Source organism: Rhinoderma darwinii, chromosome 2 (genome assembly GCF_050947455.1).
Source record: "Rhinoderma darwinii isolate aRhiDar2 chromosome 2, aRhiDar2.hap1, whole genome shotgun sequence".
NCBI classification, from domain to species: Eukaryota; Metazoa; Chordata; class Amphibia; order Anura; family Rhinodermatidae; genus Rhinoderma; species Rhinoderma darwinii.
The window spans coordinates 177,880,013-177,901,256 of NC_134688.1; the positions used below are offsets into that span (position 1 = coordinate 177,880,013).

The 21,244-nt window shown below is 42.9% G+C and overlaps 1 protein-coding gene across 4 annotated transcripts in view; it reads left to right on the forward strand.

The window, feature by feature from the left end:
• The window catches only part of CUL4A (cullin 4A), a 69,272-nt gene extending 48,975 nt beyond the window's left edge, over positions 1 to 20,297 (forward strand). For all 4 annotated transcript variants that reach the window (XM_075852534.1, XM_075852537.1, XM_075852535.1 and 1 more), the window contains exons 17-21: positions 5,508 to 5,621; positions 10,757 to 10,862; positions 12,527 to 12,699; positions 12,799 to 12,951; positions 19,223 to 20,297. In XM_075852534.1, coding sequence (XP_075708649.1) covers positions 5,508 to 5,621; positions 10,757 to 10,862; positions 12,527 to 12,699; positions 12,799 to 12,951; positions 19,223 to 19,318 — 642 coding nt within the window. In that variant the 3' untranslated portion in view covers positions 19,319 to 20,297. The remainder of the gene's footprint in view (positions 1 to 5,507; positions 5,622 to 10,756; positions 10,863 to 12,526; positions 12,700 to 12,798; positions 12,952 to 19,222) is intronic.
• The last annotated feature ends 947 nt before the right edge of the window (positions 20,298 to 21,244 follow it).

Here is a 21,244-nt window from a genome sequence, read left to right on the forward strand (position 1 = left end):
GTGAACACCGTAAAAAAAAAAACGCAAAAAACTATGGCGAAATTGCAATTTTTTTCCATTGCCCCCTAAAAAAGTCATAATAAAAATGAATCAATAAGTCCCATGTACCCCAAAACAGTACCATTCAAAACTACGTCTTGTCCCGCAGAAAACAAGCCCAAAAAATCACTACATTGATGGAAAAATAAAAAAATTACGGCTCTTGGAAAGCGACGATGCAAAAACAAATAATTTTAGTTCAAAAGTGTTTTTATTGTGCAAAAGTCGTAAAACATAAAAAAACCTCCACATATGTGGTATCGCCGTAATCGTACCGACCCATAGAATAAAGGTCACATGTTAATTACGTCGCACAGTGAACGGCGTCAATTTAAAAACGCATAGAACAATGGCGGAATTTCAGGTTTTTTTTATAATCCCCCCCAAAAAGGTTAATAAAAGTTAATATAAAAATTATATGTACCCAAAAATGGTGCCATTAAAAAGCACAACTAATCCCGCAAAAAACAAGTCCTCATACAGCTATGTAGACGAAAAAATAAAAACGTTATAGCTCTTTGAATGCGACTATAGAAAAACGAATAAAATAGCTTGGTCATTAAGGCCTAAAATGGGCTGGTCACTAAGGGGTTAATGTCTATGGGACTGACGGAAACAGCCAAGCGCTGTACTATACTATACCATTACATTGTGCTGCGACAGAGGTACACTGGTATAAAAAAGGTAGGTCTGCTGAATTTTAAATGCATATACTGTATATTAGAAAGAATACTACTTTTATGTGCTGTCCAGTAAACAAAAGGTAGCATACAAAGATTGTATAAGTTCTTTTGTATGTGTATTCATCTGCAAAATCCAAGCCGGCCTGTTAATTTTTGGTAGTATAATGAAGGGGTTCTATACTGTTAGAGAAAAGCATTGAGCACACCCAACCCAGTGTTCACACTGCTGTACTGTGCCTATGTTTTGACACCCAAGCCTTTATACGTGTAGCGTCCACGGCCACGGACCATCGGGATTTCTCACACACACACGCACACACCCCCCTTTGACGGCCGCAGCCATGGATCTGTGAGCGCTAGCCCGTATCTCCCTAGGAGATGCCAGCGCTCACTTCCGCTCCGTTTTGCTGTGTCATCTATTAGCCCATGATCACCCTGGACTACAAGAAGGGCCCTGCCCCTTTACTCCTCGCCTGAGCATTTTTGTTTTTATCCGTGTTAGTCTTGCAAATGGTCCCTTAGTGTTATCCTGTTCCCAGTGTTCCTGTACCTGCTACCTGTATCCCGTGCTACCGTTGTTCTTGTGCCTTAGAAAGTTGGAGTCCTGTTGTGCCATCGGTCACGCCTGCTGTGTTACATCACGCCTGGTATCTGCTGCCAAGGTCCCATCTGAGCCTAGCCTTTGTTCTGTCTGAACTACAACAGGTACCTTTGTGCTTGGACTATATATACATTGAGTTGGTACACTGTTTGGCCAGCTGCTATCGCGCTACGTCGGTACGGCCCAGTGGGTCCACATACCCACAGATCGTGACCGTACGCTTAGGCCATGGACCCCGCTGGGTCAACCCAAGACCTTGACGACATCACAAGACATGCAGGCGGATATGCTAGTTTGCCAATTATGACAGGACCAACTCCTCCAGGCGGTGAACGCCATTACACATCGACTGGATGCGCAAGCTGCAGTCATCACAGCACCCGTTCCTGTTGCTCCGACTGTTCTTCCTGCTACACCTTCTGTCAGTACCAGTGCTGACTCCTGATTCTCGCTGCCACTACCTCTTCGCTAGAACGGAGACGCAAGGACCTGCAGGGGATTTCTGAAACAGATCCACTTTAGTCTACATGCCAGAGCACTTTCTTCTGATGGTGCAAGGATCGTATTTATAGTCTCACTCCTTACTGGCAGGGCCCTAGCACGTGCGAATCCTATCTGGGAACGTCCGGGACCGGAGACCCATGACTTACAGTGTTTACTACAGACTTTTCACACGGTATTTGAGGAATCTGGATGAGTCTCCTCAGCAGCTGCATCTCTTCTGATCCTTCGCCAGGGGGACACCTCCGTGGGCGAGTACGCCATTCAGTTCCGCACCCTGGCGGCAGAGCTGTCCTGGAACAACGATGCTTTGGTGGCTACATTCTGGCAGGGACTGTCGTCTAAAATTGAGGACGAGCTTGCCGCTTGTGATCTGCCACCTACCTTGGATGATCTCATTCTTCTAGCCACCCGGATTGACATGAGGATCCGGGAGCGATCCCAAGAGGTTCGTTGGGAGAGAAGATTCCCTAAACTGGCTCCTACCTTCCAGCAATCTCTGTTGCCCTCACCAGTTGTTCCACCAGAGGAGCCTATGCAGGTGGACCGGCTCAAACTGTCTGCCCAGGAGAAACACCGCAGACGCACTTTGGGACTTTGTCTGTATTGCGGCCTCGGAGGGCATGTTGTGCGTTTGTGCCTTCAGGAGTCTAAAAAAACTACAATGCCTAGCATTGGTTGGAGAGACAACTCTAGATGGAACGGCGCAAAATAGAAAGTTCTCCTCTAAACTGTCCATTCCCGTGACCATAGTGTCTGGTGAAAAGACGCACCGGGTCTCTGCCTATCTGGACTCGGGGTCCGCAGCAAACTTCATCCAAAAAGACCTAGTGGATATTCTCCAGTTGCCGGCAGTCCCTCTGGAGACTTCTTTTGGCTGTTGCCTCGGTGAATGGACTGCCTCTGCCCGACCCGATCGTATCTGAAACCAAGCCGCTGAAGCTTCAAGTTGGAGCCCTTCATTCTGAACTAATTTAGTTTCTTGTTTTGCCTAAATCCGTCAATCTTGTCCTACTGGGCCTGCCTTGGCTCCGACTACATGCCCCAGTCCTGAACTGGAATTCCGGAGAGTTTCTCCAATGGGGCTCCAAATGTTGCAGTCGATGTCTGTTACAGATCCATCCTGTCCAGCCTCCTCTGCCGCAGTCATTGGCAGGATTACCCCCTCATTTCTCTCAGTTTGCGGATGTCTTCAGCAAGAAGGTGGCTGAGACGCTTCGTCCACATTGGGCTTATGACTGCCCCCATTGAACTGGTTCCAAATAGGTCCCCTCCCCATGGATGGGTGTACCCTCTCTCCTTGCCAGAGACTGTCTATGTCGGCCTATATCAAGGAGAATCTGGAGAGGGGTTTCATACAAAAATCCTCCTCCCCTTTGTCTACCGTGGTCTCAATCAAATCACGGTCAAGAACAAATATCCGTTGCCACTAATTTCCGAATTATTTGACCACATACGAGAAGCCAAGATTCTTTCTAAATTAGGCTTGTGTGGGGCTTACAATTTGATCCAAATTATTCCTGCTAACCCTCTGCAAGTTAGAGACATCCCTCCGTGGAGGACGTTTGTGCGGTTGGCAGACAGAGGAGAATTCTTTGGGGACACAGCTCCAAACTGGCGAGGGTTCGTAAAACGCGAGATCTGATTGCTCGTCATTTCTGGTGGCCCACGCTGCCAAAAGATGTTGTGGACTTTGTCGCTTCCTACACTGTGTTTGCGCTTCCAACAAAGTTGCTCACTCCAAGCCTGCTGGCCTGCTCCAGCCTCTGCCTGTCCCAACGCTCCCTGGCAGCATATAGCAATGGACTTTGTCATAGACCTTCCTTCCTCAGCAGGATGCAATACGGTCTGGGTGGTGGTGGACCGGTTCTCTAAGATGACATATTTTATTCCACTGACTGGCCTACCTTCTGCTCCTCAACTAGCAAAGCCCTTCATCCAGCATATCTTCCATTTACATGGCCTGCCCCTTCATATTGTGTCTGATCTCGGGGGGTTTCAGTTTACCTCGAAATTCTGGGGAGCCCTCTGTAAACTCCTAGATGTGAAGTTAGACTTTTTCTCAGCCTACCATCCCCAGTCCAATGGCTAAGTCGAGAGTATTAACCAAATCATGGAGAATTATCTAAGACACTTCATCTACATGCAGCATGATGACTGGGTACAGCTTCTTTCTTGGTCCGAGTTCTCATACAACAACCACACAAGTGAGTCCACTGCCTCTACACTGTTCTTCATTGTGTACGGCCAACATCCACGAATTCCTGTTTCAGCTGCGTCACAGGTGCCCGCAGCAGACTCTGCATTTGGAGACTTTGTACAGGTCCGGCAGCAGACCAGTCCTCTATTCTGCAGGCAGTCGATCGCATGAAGCGAAAAGCGGATACTAGGAGAAGAGAGCCGCCTCAGTATCTGCCGGGTACCAAAGTCTGGCTGTCCCCTAGGAATATCCGTCTAAAGGTACCTTCCTACAAGTTTGCTCCCAGGTTCCTCTGACCCTTTGAGATACTACAACAAATAAACCCGGTCTCCTATAAACTTCATCTGCCTCCTACCCTCAGAATCCCGAACTCCTTTCATGTGTCCCTCCTGAAGCCTGTGGTCCTGAACCTCTGTAGTAAGATTTGTGGTCCTGCAGTGGCTCCCAGCGATTCATCTGACGTGTTCGAAGTTAAGAAGTTACTGGACTTAAAAAGTTCTTCCTCTTACATTTTTGATTTGGTGGATTGGAATTGGTTTAGTCTAGAGGAGAGGTCCTGGGAGCCAGAAGAGAACCTCAATGCTCCTACCCTCATTAAGAAGTTCCTCTCTCGCTCTGGTCCCAAGAAGAGGGGGCGTAAGAGGGGGGATACTGTAGCGTCCACGGCCGCAGACCGTCGGGATTACTCAACCCCCGACAGCCGCCGCAATGGATCTGTGAGCGATGGTCCGCATCTCCTCCCTAGGAGACACCAGCGCTCACTTCCGTTCCGTTCTGCTGTGTCCCGTAGGGTGTGCACGCACGCTCGTGCCCAGTCTTAAAGGGCCAGCGCGCGCACATAATCATCTGTTAGCCCATGATCACCCTCGACTATACGACGGGCCCTGTCCATTTACTCCTCGCCTGAGTGTTCTGTTTACCCGTGTTAGTCTTGCAAATGGTCCCTTAGTGTTAACCTGTTCCCAGTGCTCCCGTACCTGCTACCTGTATCCCCGTGCTACCTTGTTCCTCTGCCTCAGAAAGTTGGAGTCCTGTTGTGCCACCGGTCCCGCCTGATGTGTTACACCACGCCTGGTGTCTGCTGCCAAGGTCCCATCTGAGCCTAGCCGTTGCTACTGTCTGAACTACTACAGGTACCCTTGTGCTTGGACTATATTTACATTGACTCGGTACACTGTTTGGCCAGCTGCTATCCCGCTACGGCGGTACGGCCCAGTGGGTCCCACATACCCACAGATCGTGACAGTACGGATGTGTGTTGTACATTGACCACAATCTACATAGCCATGCCTGTATTTACTGACTAATATCAATCTGTTTTTTCCTCTTTTGTAGACATAGCCATGGTTGCTTTTGTTGTTCGAATTCTATTTATAGTACTATATAGGTCTGTTTCAGCCTCCAGTTTGTTTCCATTACTAATCATTCTTTACTCACATGGTCAAGTCTATATTTTATCATTTGTCTTTTTCTTCCCTTTCAGATGGTGAAACTTCAGGAAATATTTAAGTCGTTTTATCTTGGTAAACACAGTGGCAGAAGACTACAGTGGCAGTCAACACTGGGTCATGCCGTTTTAAAAGCAGAGTTTAAACAAGTAAGTGACTGACTGCTTATCTTACCCATGTTTGCGTTTTACCGTCATGTGCTTTGTTATCAGTTTTCATGTCTTCCTGCAGAGATCTAGTTACCAGTTATTTGTCTGGATGTTTTATTATATGATTATTTAGCCTGCAGTATGTTCATCAGAAATATAGAATTGTTCCAATGACATTTGAAAATATTATTGGGTTTTGTTACGCCTTTTTACACGTCTGCGCAATATTTAAAAAAATATTCATAGTATAAAAATGAAGATGTTCCGCTTGAAATTAAAGAGCGTCTGTCACCTGACATAACTGTTTAAAAATAAAGCCGCAGCAAGGAACACTCACTTGAAACCCCTTAGCCAGTAGAAAACAAGGGGACTTCAGTGTCCTTGTTTTAATATAACGTAGCTACCCATATGAAAACAAATTGTTGACCACCGCTGATTTTACAGGGACACTTATGTCAGAAAAGGGTGTTTTTTTTTTAAAAACTTAGTATTACAAATTTAATACAAAGTATTGTCTTAAAGAGGCTCTGTCACCAGATTCTCAAATCCCTATCTCCTATTGCATGTGATCGGCCCTGCAATGTAGATAACAGTAACGTTTTGTTTTTTTTTAAAAACGTTCATTTCTGGCCAAGTTATGAGCTATTTTATATATATGCAAATGAGCTTTGAAATGTCCAACTGGGCGTGTTTTTGTTCGTATGTCCAACTGGGCGTGTATTGTGTTTTTAACTGGGCGTGTTTACTTGTTTTACTAACTGGGCGTTGTGAATAGCAGTGGATGATGCTGACGAATCCGTGACCAGTCAGCATCATGCACTCCTCTCCATTCATTTACACTGCAGCATCACGTTCTTACTAGAACGCGATGTGCAGCCACATACACAGAATCAAGTGTCCTGATAATGAATACACATGACCTCCAGCCTGGACGTCATGTGTATTCAGAATCCTGACACTTCTGAATCTTTTCTGTGAGATTTCCAGCAAGGGAAACGAAATCTTGTTTACCTTGTAATCTCGCGAGATTACGTGTGGCTTGCTGTAATCTCACAGAAAAGCTTCAGAAGTGTCAGGATTCTGAGTACACATGACGTCCAGGCTGGAGGTCATGTGTATTCATTATCAGGACACTTGTGTATCTGGCTGCACATCGTTCTAGTAAGAACACTATGTGCTGAGTAAATGAATGGAGAGGAGTGCATGATGCTGATTGGTCACTGATTGGTCAGCATCTTACACTTCTATTCACAATGCCCAGTTAGTAAAACAAGTAAACACGCCCAGATGTTACAAACACAATACACGCCCAGTTGTTAATACGAAAAAAAAAAACGCCCAGTTGTCCATTTCAAAGCTCATTTGCATATATATATATATATATATATATATATATATATATATATATATAAAATAGCTCATAACTTGGCCAAAAATGAACGTTTTTTTTTAAAAAAAAACACGTTACTGTTATCTACATTGCAGCGCCGATCACATGCAATAGGAGATAGGGGTTTGAGAATCTGGTGACAGGGCCTCTTTAAAACTTCTGACTGGCAGTGCAGACTAATCTCCTTTCTCAATTTCCTTCACAGGAACGAGTTTATCATTGTAATCTCATTATAATAGTAGGTGGAGGATTAGAATGACAGCCGTGTTGTTCTGTTTATAGGTCTAGATAAACTTGGCCTAGACAGACAGGGACAATGACTAGAGAAAAAAAAAAGAGACCAAGTATAGAATCAGCTTCGATACTTTGTTAGTTTGTTGCTGATCGCATCTTTTAGGATGTCCTAAAAATCCTAGTTTGTTGGCAGGGCATGCATGCGTGTAAAAAGGCATCTGCCTGTATTTGTAGTGCAGGCAGGGGGAGAGGAGGAGACTTGGAGCGCAAGAACGATTGCATGTAACAAGGAACCTCACGATTGTTTCATGTATGGGCAGGGCTATGTAGAATACGAGGCTTGCAGGTCTAAACGACGGGCTATGTCTTTTATCGGTGCTCGTTACGGGCAATTTATCTGCCCATGTAAAAGGAACCCGAGGATGTTAAAACTAGACACACCTAGCAGAAGTTCAAGACACTGGACAGGAAGCCGTTTACATGGCAACTTTGTAAAATAAATTATATCCAGAAATCCAACCAACAATTTAAAAAAAAATGAAACGCAAAAATAACACCTAATTGTTACATATAGCTTGTTAATGTTTGACAGAAATGTCCCTTTAAAGCTTTCATGCCACTTTTCTATTCTAAACACAAGAAATAGTACTGGCGCTGTTTAGTACTGTGTTCCATATGTTCCAATAGGCCTGTACCTAGATGAGGAATATGTCTCACATTATATTGTCCATTTTGACTGGCAGACCTGCTTTCAGGTTAACCAATATTAATAAGTATACTAATATACATTGGAAATAGGGCTATTTGAGTCTCAGGCTCTGTGCACACAGTGGGGCAAATTTACTAATGCTGCCAAACATCTCAAAGTGGCGCATTTTGCTAGACACATTAGACATTGTTCTCGTCCTTATACTACATCTTTGTCGGCTTAGTTTATGCCAGTTTTCTGTGCCGAAATTGGGGCATGACTGCGTGTTTAAGCCATGCCCCTTTCTGCTAGACCACTACACGCTCTATTTCCCGACTACACTAAGCTCGGCGTCTCCCACTTCACCAGCAGCCGGTATCCACAGCGGCGTCTCCACCTCCACAAAAATATTGAATGAAACTAAGTCCAAGGGAAAGTCATTCTCTAGCGGCTCGTTCAAATACATTATAAAGCATAGGAGACATTGGTACAGAGGCGTTAAGTGCGTCTTAAATTATACTACTCTAATGCGCGCTATCTTTGGGAACTCCTGTGTATAACACGGCGCCCCCCGAGGTATAATGTAAGAAGCATTATACACAGGGAAGGTGTGGCCACCAAATATTGTCACCACCTTTAACTCCTCCCTCGTCAAACTGCTGGTCGACCAGAGTGGTAACGTTGTCTGCGTGCCAATAGTCCACGCAAAAAGGGACAGGGCAGGAAGTCGTTAAAATGGAGTAAATAAAAAAAATTATATCCAGAAAACCTAGCACCAATTTTGTTTTAAGAGAAAATACATATTAGGCTGTGTTCACATCAGCGTTGCCCTTCTGTCTACTGCACTATTGATTCCGTCAAAACAACGAAACTGTCACAAAGGTGACAAACGGAAACCTTTAGCAATGTTTCCGGCACGATTGAGATCAATGTTGAGGGAAACAGAAGCTAAGGTTTCAGTTAGGCCCCGCACATGAGAAAGCGGCCACAAATCTGCGGGTGAATTGCGGTCCCATTCATTTCAATGGGCCCATGCACACGACTGGTTTACAGTTTACATTGCCCGGGTGCCTGGACCGCAAAAAGATAGGATATGTCTGATTACGGCCGCATATTTCGGTCCACGCTTGTTGAAATTAATGCACATGGCAATGTGCATGGCCCGTGATTTGCGGGCGGCCGTGCGTGACACCCTGCGGCCGTCCGAGCCGCAAATCACGGGCCTTGCACACCACTACGGTCGTCTGCACGAGGCCTTAGCCTTTCCATTGAGGGGTTAACCCGACGGTGCCCCTCAACGGAAGGGCAACGCTGATGTGAACAGGCCCTAATAGTCACATATAGCTTGTTAATAATAATAAAAAAATATCGATGGAAGTGTCCCTTTTAATAAAATATTTATTGCTGCTTTTAACCTTTTTCTAGGAGTCCAAAGTCTGAAATATTCAGTCTTGTGTACCTTGCCATCTGATAAGACATAAGCATGTGTTTTAATGCTCGCTGCTCCTGGCCGCCTTTTCTGTTTTGTTTTTTGTTTCAGCCCTTGCCAACCTCTGAACACCCTGTCATGTGATAGGGATTGCATCTCGTTGCTTTAACCACTGCTTAGTCATACCAGATTGGTCAAACTAGTTTCTCAAGCTAATGTCTAAAAATACATTTGTATTAGAGGTTTAGCAGCTAGCAAATGCCCTTCCTGAAATTTGCCGTTAACACTATAAGGCCAGATTTACACGAACATGTCCGTTTTGTGTCCGCAAAAAATGCACAGTTTTTCATGCGTTTCAGTTCCGTGTGCCATCCGTGTTTGTTCCGTGTGGCGTCCGTTTTTTATGTCCGTGTTGATGCACATTTTTTTCCTCAGCCTTTCTTTCACAACTGTTGCGTGAAACACGGAAAGTGCAAAGATAACAATCGTGTGCTGTCTGTGATTTTTCACGCACCCATAGACTTCAATGGGCGCCGGGTCCGCAAAAACGGACTAGAGAGAGATGGAAGTAACAGACTGTTCTATGTTCGTGCTCTCACGTGCAGCTTTAGAGTTAGGCTCTGTTCACATCTGCCGCGGATGTTCCATCACAGTTCCGGTGAAAAATGGCCCAAAAAATTACTTCTGGTAAACCTCACGAAAACCCAATGGGTAAAGTGAACGGGTTCTGACAATGGCCCCGGCACTTCCTTTTTTTGTCCTTCTGTTCCATGTGACTGAAGCCTTGAGATTTATTTCCATAGGACTGAACAACCCTTCATTTTAAGATCTGCTCTGCTGTTTACTGGACAAGAATCAACTTTTGATAGGGATAAAAATAACCCCTATTGATTCCCAATAGGCTCTGTAAAGAACCGTAACTTAGAGATTTCCTTTATTAGAATATATAAAGGATAGAATCTAACATGCGCATCGTGACAGTGACAGAAATCTGGTGAGTGTGTGGTCTTTAAAAAAATAAATAAAAAATAAAACCCGTAAAATATGATAGTAATGTATTTACCATATGCATTTTATTCCCCCACCACTTGTCTCCGTTGGCCACGTGCTTTTACTAGGCCGCAGTAATGTTGCATTTACATCAAAATGCAGAACAAAGACCAGCAGTGGATAAAAGGACTTATAAGTAAATTGCTGTTTTTTGTATTTTATACTGGTACAAGGTTTTTTGTGTTTTTTACAACATCCGGTTCTTCACACAATCCTTTAAGGGTAGATAAGAATATTCCATTTGGTTATCGGCAGTTCTTTAGACAAACAACAGCCGGGGATTTCATTACTTCTATTTCTTGATCTAGTGTTTTTTCCTTTTTTTTTTTTTTGCGGATCTCTAGGAGAAGAAAGAACTTCAGGTATCTTTGTTTCAGACACTGGTGCTACTCATGTTCAATGAGGGAGAGGAGTTCAGCTTTGAAGAAATTAAACTGGCTACAGGAATAGGTGAGAGAACCTTTATTATGGATTATTTTAAGAATGACTACATATCTTAACCAAGTGTTTAAGGTACCCCCATAGTGTTTACGCTTTGCTCTGCGGAATCCACTATGAATTCATTCAAAAGTTTATTCATTCGCAAATCGTAATTGAAAACAGATAGTAATGGTTATGCTTAAAAATATGGGTTGGACACGTTTGGTTGTCTACATAGTCAAATGAAATCGTCAGGAACAAGTACATAGTTATTTTCATAGGGAATATAGAAGCTTTACAGAAGCGTTGCTATATGTTCTGTTAACCCCTTTTCCCCTCCTCCCTGCGTAAATTAACGGGCTAATGGCGTCCAGCAGGGCTTCATAGGAGACAAACTATATACTGCAATACATTAGTATTGAAGTAGATCGTGTAAGCGATCCAACGATCGCTTGTTCAAGTTCCCTAGGTGGACTAATTAAAAAAAAGTTTAATATTCCAAAAAAAAATATTAAAACCTTCTAATTTTTCCCTAAAGTAATGTAAAGAAAAAAAAGAAATGAAAGTTAGCGTAACGGGTATCGACGCATCTGTAAAAGTCTGAACTATTACAATATGACATTGTGTAATCCGCTCAGTGAACGCCATAAAAAAAACTGTTAAATTGGTCACCAAAATATTTTTATTAAAAGTGATCAAAAAGTCTCATGCACCTCAAAATATACAGAAAGATAAAAAAAAGTTATGGCTCTCAGGATGTGGCGACACAAAAAGTTTTTTTTATTTTGCAAAAAAGTTTTTTTTATGAAAGTGATAAAACATTTAAAAAAAACATAACTTTTGTATCGCCATAATCGTATAAACTCGTAGAATAAAGAGAACATGTCGTTTTACCGCCTGATGGATGCCGTAAAAACGAAACTCCCCAAAGAATGCCACAATCGCTTTTTCTTTCCCCCATTTCACCCCACAAATATTTTTTTGACGTTTCCCAGTACATTATGTGGCACATTAGGATGCCTTGAAAAACGAGCACTTGTGTCGACAAAAAAATAAAAGCTATGGCTTTTGGAAGGCTGGGAGGAAAAAACTAAAATTGGCCCCATCCTTAACAATGCAGCATTCCAAAAGGTGAAATTTTGCTTTGGCTTTGAAGGCCCAAAACCCCCCTGGTCATGAAAGGGTTAAGGTATACGCATTCTTGTGCAGCTAGGATTCAAGGGAAAAATTGTTATTTCATTTGACCTCACAGGGGAAAGTGACCAAGATTTTACAACCCCTTGTGATACAATACAAACACATCATGTCGAGAAATAAATGAGTAAACCTCAGATGTCATAAAGATGAGCAGTACCACCATTATTGATACTACAGAGTTAGTTCCTGTTTACATCTGCATTGGAGGCTCTGTTAGGGCCCCCGTTACAGTTTCCGCCGAAAATACCAAAAACTGCGCTATTGTTTCTGGTAAAATCAGACCCCTCGACAGAACCCATTAAAGTCATTGTGTTCTGTTGGGCGCCGGTTGGCTCCGTTGTTCAACAGAACCGGTATTTTTGTTGTTCTGCTCCTCTGACGGAGCAATAGAACAGAATGGCAAGCGCAGTTGTAAATAGGGTCTTCCCTTTTCTAGACCTTACAAGGTTACTAGTTTCTATTATGATCATGTTGTGGCAATTTTGTTTCCTCAACAGAGGACAGTGAGCTGAGACGGACTCTACAGTCACTCGCGTGTGGAAAAGCAAGAGTGCTAAACAAAACACCAAAGAGTAAGGACGTTGAAGATGGAGACAAGTTTAACTTTAACGAGGACTTTAAGCACAAATTATATCGAATTAAGATCAACCAAATTCAGATGAAGGAAACGGTGAGATGCTTTAGTGGTTTTTATTTATCTGGTTTTTTTTGCCTCCATTTTTCTTTTAACAGGTCTGGCAGATTGTTAATAACTATATTGTCTTTGCAGGTGGAAGAACAGGTTACCACGACCGAAAGAGTTTTCCAAGACAGACAGTACCAGATAGATGCAGCAATTGTACGCATTATGAAAATGAGAAAAACCCTTACACATAACCTCCTGGTCTCAGAACTATATAATCAGCTGAAATTCCCTGTAAAGGTAAATAAAGCTGCGTGTGTAGTTTCCATCGGCTTTTGTTATATTTCATGTAAGAATTTTTTTTTGTTTTAGTTAACGTACAAAATGGTTAGAGCTTGTTTGTTCTGTCTCGATACTATGCAGTTCAGAGAAGAGATGTTTAGTATTGTCAGTACAATATGCTGTCCGTGGCAATCCAGCCGTTAGCTGATCACTGGTCATTTCGGCCCGGGTCCTAGGTTTACCATGACTAGCAGCAAGTTGGATTGTGGGGCAGTTTGTCCCGAGAAACCCCCCTGTTTCTGTTTATTCAAATATTAAGGACACTGCACAATTGACACTTAGAATGGTCAGGAACTTAGCAATGCTTTATTCTTCCATCATTCAAGGTGTTGTCCCATGGAGGACATTTATAACCTATCCACAGCAAAGCTGTTTCCCTCAGGCCCTCAGATTAACCCCTTCCCGACATTTGACATATCCATACGTCATAGCTGGGTAGGGGGAAGTATGGAACGGGCTCACGGAGTGAACCCGCTTTATACGATGCGGGTGTCGACTGTATGTTACAGCCGACACTTCACAGTAACAAGCGAAATCGCACTCGAGCGCGATCCCGCTCGTTAAATCCTGCTCGTTAAATCCTGCTCGTTAAACCCGTTAAATCCCGCTCGTTTAACCCGTTTAAAACCCGCGGTCAATAACGACCGCGGCATTTAAATCGTTAGAAAGAGCCAGGTGACCCGCCCCCCCTAGCAGCACAATGTGCCCCTCGCAATGCAATCGTGAGGTGGCGATGGTTGCTATGGCTGCCTGGGGGCCTAATGAAGGCCCCCAGGTCTGCCATCTTTGTACACCTATTAAGCCCTGCCTCTGGCTTAATAGAAGCCTGTCAGAAAGACGATATACTGCAATACATTGGTATTTCAGTATATCGTGCAAGCGATCCAACGATCACTGGTTGAAGTCCCCTTGGGGGACTAATATAAAAAAAGTAAAAATTAGTCAAATAAATTTGTTGTTTTTTATGTAAAAAATAAATAAATTTAAAGTTAAACAAAAAAACATTTTCCCCCTAGAGCATAGTAAAAAAAACAATCACAATATATCATTATTTATCCTGCACGGTGTACGCCATAAAAAAAAAAAATTAACGCCAGAATCGCTATTTTTTGGTCACCTCATCTCCCACAAAAATTGGAATAAAAAGTGATCAAAATGGTAACCTTAAAAACTACAGCTTATCCCGCAAAATATAAGCCCTCATACCACTTAATCGATGGAAAAATTAAAAAGTTATGGCTCTCAGAATTTGGCGACCCAAAATAAATTACATTTTTTACTTGTAAAAGTAGTAAAATATAGAAAAAAAACGATATAGATTTGGTATCGCCGTAATCGTATTGACCCACAGAAGAAAGTTCACATGTTGTTTTAATTGCACAGTGAATTCCGTAAAAACGAAGCGCAAAAAACAATGGAGGAATCGCTGTTTTTTCATTTTCTACCCCACAAATAATTTTTCCCCTGTTTCCTAGTACATTATATTGCACAATAAATGGTGCTACGAAAAACTACAACCTGTCCCACAAAAATCAAACCCTCATAGGACTATATCGACGGAAAAATAAAAAAAGTTATGGCTGTTGGAAAGTGGGGAGGAAAAAATTTAAATCTGAAAGTTGTTTACGACGGGAAGGGGTTAAGAATTTTTAGCATCAAAGCACATGCGTGACCACCACCACATTCAAAATCGGGAACCCCATTCTAGTGATCACTGGTGGTCCCAGCGATCAGACATTTTATCACCTATCCTTTATGGGACACCTCCTTGGTAACCTCTGCCGTATATGTAGAGCAGATATCGTCCGTGTATGTATGGTGCGGGCTCCCTGCTCTAGTGGCCGAATAGGATAACGTTAAAAAGACACTACACTGCAATGTATTATACAATCAATCAAACGATCACGTGTTCAAATCCCTTAGTGGGACTAAAAAAACGGTGCAAAAAAGTTTAACCCTTTCATGATCGGGGGTGTTTTTGGGCCTACTTGACCAGAGCTAAATTTTCACCTTTTTGAATGCTGCATTCTAAAGGTGAAAATGTTTTTGATTTCTTAGTCTACCCCAAACTTTTTGTTTGTTTTTTTTGTGGGACAACAGGGCTTTGTTAGAATTTAAAACTGGAGACGCTATCAATTAATTTTGGAGGTCTTTTGTATTGAAAAAATTGTCAGAAACAGGAAAGAAAATACTGTGTTTTTTTTAAAATAAAAATGTCACGCTATTTTTAAGGTTTGTTTAGTGAGTGATATTTACTCCTCTAATTCACCCGCACATTGTGATGTCAAACGTGTGTACATTGTGTAATGTATGACGTGGCTGCAGCCCATTAATATATGCGGTGTGGGCAGGAAGGGGTTAATAAAGTTTTCAAATTATAAATGTATTAAAACCTTGCAATCACAGTGATCAGCAGACGAACACACATTATCACTAATATTTATGGCAAAACAAACCTGGAATTAGTAAGTTGCCACAACATTGATTTACTGTGTCAGTTCTGTATTGGTACTATTGAACCTACTAAAAATGAGAGCCCTGCTTTCTCGTTAATATCATTTTGGAACACAGCACCATGGGTATAGGCCCCTGCCACTAAGAGGCGACACTAGGTAGGAAAGAGTCTCGGCTCCGCCTAGGCAGGCCATACCTTTCCCACAGACACTGGCTAATTTAGTTTTTAGCATAATAGCATGATGGTCAGGTCTGTTGCTTTTTTCAATTTTATTTTAGTTTTATTTATATTCTCTGCTTAGCTGCAGGTTGGTTGTCAGCATGTTCTTAGCCTAGTCATACCCTGCGGGTTCCAAGCACCCTTTGCCCTCTCCACCGGGCACCTAACTTGTTTTTTCTGCATCTGCAGATAGACTGCCAGCAACCCCTCTCTACGTGTGAGGTTACTGATGAGGTGATCCGGTGTACACCAAAAGACTCCAGAGAATGAGTAGCTTATTTCCCATTCCCCTTTCAACTGCTTGCCTGTCACATGTTGGGTTTTGACCGATCACCTCCCTCTTCTGCGTCAAACTTTGATTGGAGAGAGGTTTTCCTAGTTAATTGGGGGCAGGCGGACATTTAGAGAGGACTGTGATCTCATGGAGCCAGCACCATTTTCAAACAATCTGAGTTGATATCTGTTATTCAGCTTGTCTTTTGGAACTATCTTCACCTGCTTTGGTCTAAAGATAGTACACCGCTCCAGGGGTCTGGTAGACCAGCCTTTTCGCTGTATTTTTTTGTTTTTTGTGCAACTTTCCCCAGGGGTTTACTTTAATTTAGAACTTGCTGCTTGTTTTCTTCTTTCTTCCTCCCTTCTGTCATGACTTCTCCTCGGGAGGATTCTACCAAGCAGCCTATAAAGGGTGGTGTGGCTACATACTATGCCTGTGGCGGTTGTAATCTAAGGTTTTCCTGCAGCCAGTCTACCCCATTCTGCCCACAGAACTTGCAATCCAGGACCCCCCAGAGGGCTTCGCCCCCTCAGGAGCTGGCATCGTCTGGGACATTTCCAGACTACCCAAGTTCATGGCCCAGTCTTTTGGAGCATTTGCTTTTCCAAATTGTGACCGAGCTTTTGGGCCCTCCTTTGAGCAATGCTCAGTCTACCTCTCATGGTAGATCCCATAAGAGACGTAGAAGTGCCAGAGATAGCTCCCATTCCTTGTCAGGCTCTCCCATTAACGTTTTCAAAGGTGATATCGCTTCCAATATAGAGCAGTCTCCTTCCTCCTATGTATCCTCTTACTCGGATTCCCAAACTAAGTCTAAGTTTATGGCCGCAGGGTCCTGCTTTGCACCTTGGTGAGTAGGCCTGTACGGCGTGGGGGAAGCAGCTGCAGGAGGATTTCGTATCCTGGTGGGTGCGCCGCAGGAGGATTTAGCCGAGCTTGTCTCTCTGGTGTTCCACGCTTTAAAATTTATATTTGAGGCTTCCCATAAGTCAGCCCACTTCAATGCCTGGGCATCCGTTCATTTGACTGATATTCGGCATTCTATTTGGCTGTAATCTTACGTGGTCGATCTGGCTTCCCAGACAGCTTTGGTTGGTCTTCCTTTTGTTGGTGGCAGGCTTTTTGGTAAATATCTGGATGGGATTTTTTCTGAGGCTAAGCGCGCTCTTTTGCTTCAGAGTCGCCCTCACTGTATGCAGCCTTTTTGGAGGTTTGGCAGGTGGTGTCAACCGGATACAAGATAGAGTTTATAAAGCTTTCTCTTGGAAGGTTTTTCCTCACCCACCAGATTCTTCTACGGGAAGTTATTGCCTCAGTCCCTCACGGGTTCTACTCAAATCTTTTCACAGTCCCCAGAGACAGATCTCTTCGCACCTTACTGGACTTGAGGAGGCTGAACTTCTTTGTTTGCATTCTTCGCTTGGAATCTTTAATTGTTGGCATTGCTGGAACAGAGAGAATTCTTGTCCTCCATCGACATTTGCGATTTATACCTCCATATCCCCATCTGAAAGACCCAATGTTTTCTGCATTTCCAATTTTTCCCCCTTCCTTTTAGGCTGACCACGTTTTCTCGGGCCTTCACCAAGGTCCTTGTGACTCTCATGGCGCTTCTCTACACCAGTGCAGTCGCAGGCGTCCTTTACCTGGCAACCTCTTGGTGAAGGCCCCCTCCAGAGAGGACAATCATTCCAGTCTCCGCATCACTCTTGAAGAGGTTCGGGTAGATCATCAACGAAGAGAAATCCTCATTTGTCCCAACTCAGATCATGGTGTTTTTGGTAATGATCCTCAATACCAGAGCAGCAAGAGTCCTCCTTCTAGTGGACCAGGTAGGCTTCATTCGAGCCAAGGTGGCCCTTCACCAGAATACTCCCTCTTCCAGGTAGTTCCATATGCGCAATTCCTCTTCGGGTCCCTCCAGGGGGCAATCCTCTCACACTGGGACAATTCTCAGGACTCACTGGACAAGTTGAATCTCCTGCCCTCTCCAAGTCCGTCAGGAGTTGCGATGGTGGGAACCCTCACCGGCTGTTTTCCTCCTCTCCAGTGGCTGGTCATCTCAACGGATACCAGTCTGTCCGGGTGGGGTGTCGTTTTTGGTCACGACATGGTTCAGTGCACTTGGTCGCAGAAGAAGACGTACTTAAAAATCAACCTTATGGAATTGAGGGCAATTTACTCCCATTAGACTCTTTTTCTTCAAGGTTGGCGATTATGATCCAGACCAACAACTCCACGGCAGTTACTTTTCTGGATCACCAGGGCGGCACCAGGAGTTGGGCAATTTTGTTGCAGTCGTCTCAAATCCTACTGTTGGTGGAGCAGCATATTCCAGCACGGTCAGGGGTCCACATACCAGGAGTGGATAATTGGTTGCATATTTTCTCAGCCGAAAAAGACTAAATCCAAGAGTGGTATTTTTACCCAGAAGTATTTCATCAACTATGGGTTGCAGGCAGCTGTGTATTAGGCGTGTTGCATGGTTGTACTTTTACTTTATTCTTCCCACCTTCTGGGATTGCTTTAGGACGTCCCATTGGGCTGTGTCCCCCAATGATCTTAACGAGAAAACAAGATTTTTGTACTTACCGTAAAATCTATTTCTTTGGGGACACAGATCACATCATCTTGATTTTGTTTGTTCTAAACCAGGGACCTGTTGTTCTTCTTAAGTTTTCTCTTGGGTTCGTGGCCATGTTTGTTTTTTCTCCTCTTACTCCTTTACAAACTGAATTCGCCAGTGTCTGTGAGATGGGTATAGCCTGCCTGGGCGTAGCCAAGACTCTTTTCTACCTAGTGTCCCCTCCTAGTTCCAGGAGTCTATACCCATGGTGCCGTGTCCCCAATGAACTCAACGAGAAATGGATTTCACAGTGAGTGCAAAAAGCTTGTTTTTGTAAAGCCCTGATAGAATGAAGATAAAGAGTAGTGAAAATGCATTGTATTTTGAGGGTATGGTTCTAAAAGTTTATGGAAATAGGTCTATATTAGGCCAAGTGTACCATCTTCAACAGTGAACTATCAAATTTCTTCATTCTATACTTTTGAAATATTTAAGTATACTGGTATGGAATATCTGTGACTGGCACTTTTGTTATGGGGACTACTCAAAAAGGGTTGTTTTTTTTTTATAATTATACTTTCAAATGTTTATAGGGTATACATTCAGTCTTCTGCTGCAATCTGCAGCAACGTCCATTTTTTGGGGGAGAAATTGTAACCGTTATTTTTCCATTTATATTTCTCAGTAACTAAATGAATTTGTCATTTTCCAGCCTGGAGACCTGAAGAAGAGAATTGAATCATTAATAGATAGAGACTACATGGAAAGGGACAAAGAAAACTCAAAGCAGTACCATTATCTGGCATGAGGAACTTGCTACAGCTGTTGTAGTGCAATGAAGAAGTAGATAAACATCAATAAGTGCTCACCTAAGGTTTATTGGCAAGAATAATGCAGCAGTTGTTTGACATCACAGCATCCATAAGACTTAGTAATATTCAATTAGCGTTTTAGGTAACTTTTTTTTGTTAATGTGTGACTGTTTAAAGAATGTTTTTTTAGTTGTTTTGGCATAAACGCGTAATAACATGTAAACTTCTGTTTCCCCAATCTGCAGTGGCATATATCTTCTTTTTCCTCGAATTCTTTCATATTGTTTTGGCTTGTCACACACATCACCATTGCAACAACAAATATGCCCTTAATGCTGCAATCCTTATTATTGTCTGAGAGATGAATTACAATACAGGAGACCCAGCAATTATATACGGAGTTCTTCTAAATATAGACCTACAACTAAACTAACAACTGTATATCTTAGCTCTTTTACTGGCCACCTACTTTACAGTCTCATCCTTAATGTATATGTGATCATGGGAGAATGTCGGCATAAGTGAAGATGTAGTGTGGGGGAATGCTGCTGGTGTCTACATCTGTAATGTAGGGTGAACCATTTCTGCGTTCAGTATCATTTACTCTATTTTTGGACAATCTGTGACGTGCCTAACAGCTTCTCCATGTCTATCCGCTGATTAACGTATAACCCAGTGATTTTGCCCAACTTTCACCTGTGTAATGACCCCCTTCTCTAGAATCAGGACATCTTTATCCCGGACTGACTGACTTGCCATTGTCTCGTTCTGATGTCATAACACTGCAAGTAGCCATTGGTGAAGATTACTAGAATTCAGTTAGAGGCTCTGTCACCAGATTCTCAAATCCCTATCTCCTATTGCATGTGATCGGCGCTGCAATGTAGAGAACAGTAACGTGGTGTTTTTTTTTTTATTTTTTAAAACGTTCATTTTTGGCCAAGTTACGAGCTATTTTATATATATATATGCAAATGAGCTTTGAAATGGACAACTGGGCGTTTTTTTTCCGTTATGTCCAACTGGGCGTGTATTGTGTTTTTAACTGGGCGTGTTTATGTGTATGACGCTGACCAATCCGTGACCAGTCAGCGTCATACACTCCTCTCCATTCATTTACAAGCAGCACAGCGTTCTTACTAGAACGATGTGCAGCCACATACACAAGTGTCCTGATAATGAATACACATGACCTCCAGCCTGGACGTCATGTGTACTCAGAATCCTGACACTTCTGACTCTTTTCTCTGAGATTTCCAGCAAGAGAAATGAAATCTCGTTTACCTCCGTAATCTCGCGAGATTACGAGTGGCTAGCTGGAATCTCACAGAAAAGATTCAGAAGTGTCAGGATTCTGAATACACATGACGTCCAGGCTGGATGATCATGTGTATTCATTATCAGGACACTTGTGTATGTGGCTGCACATCGTTCTAGTAAGAACGCTGTCTGCTTGTAAATGAATGGAGAGGAGTGTATGACGCTGACTGGTCACGGATTGGTCAGCGTCATACACATAAACACGCCCAGTTAAAAACACAATACACGCCCAGTTGGACATGACGGAAAAAAACCGCCCAGTTGTCCATTTCAAAGCTCATTTGCATATATATATATATATATATATATATATATATATATATATATAATAGCTCATAACTTGGCCAAAAATGAACGTTTTTAAAAAACACAAAAACATTACTGTTATCTACATTGCAGCGCCGATCACATGCAATAGGAGATAGGGATTTGAGAATCTAGTGACAGAGCCTCTTTAAGTCTACTTCACCCGGGTGATTAATCAAGGTCACTCATATTACTGCACTAGAGCATTCTGGGTGCTCTTTTAACAGGTCTCTTACCATTGCACATAAAATGTAGTGAACGTTATTGCCGCCTTGAGATGTAATTGACCTTCATTA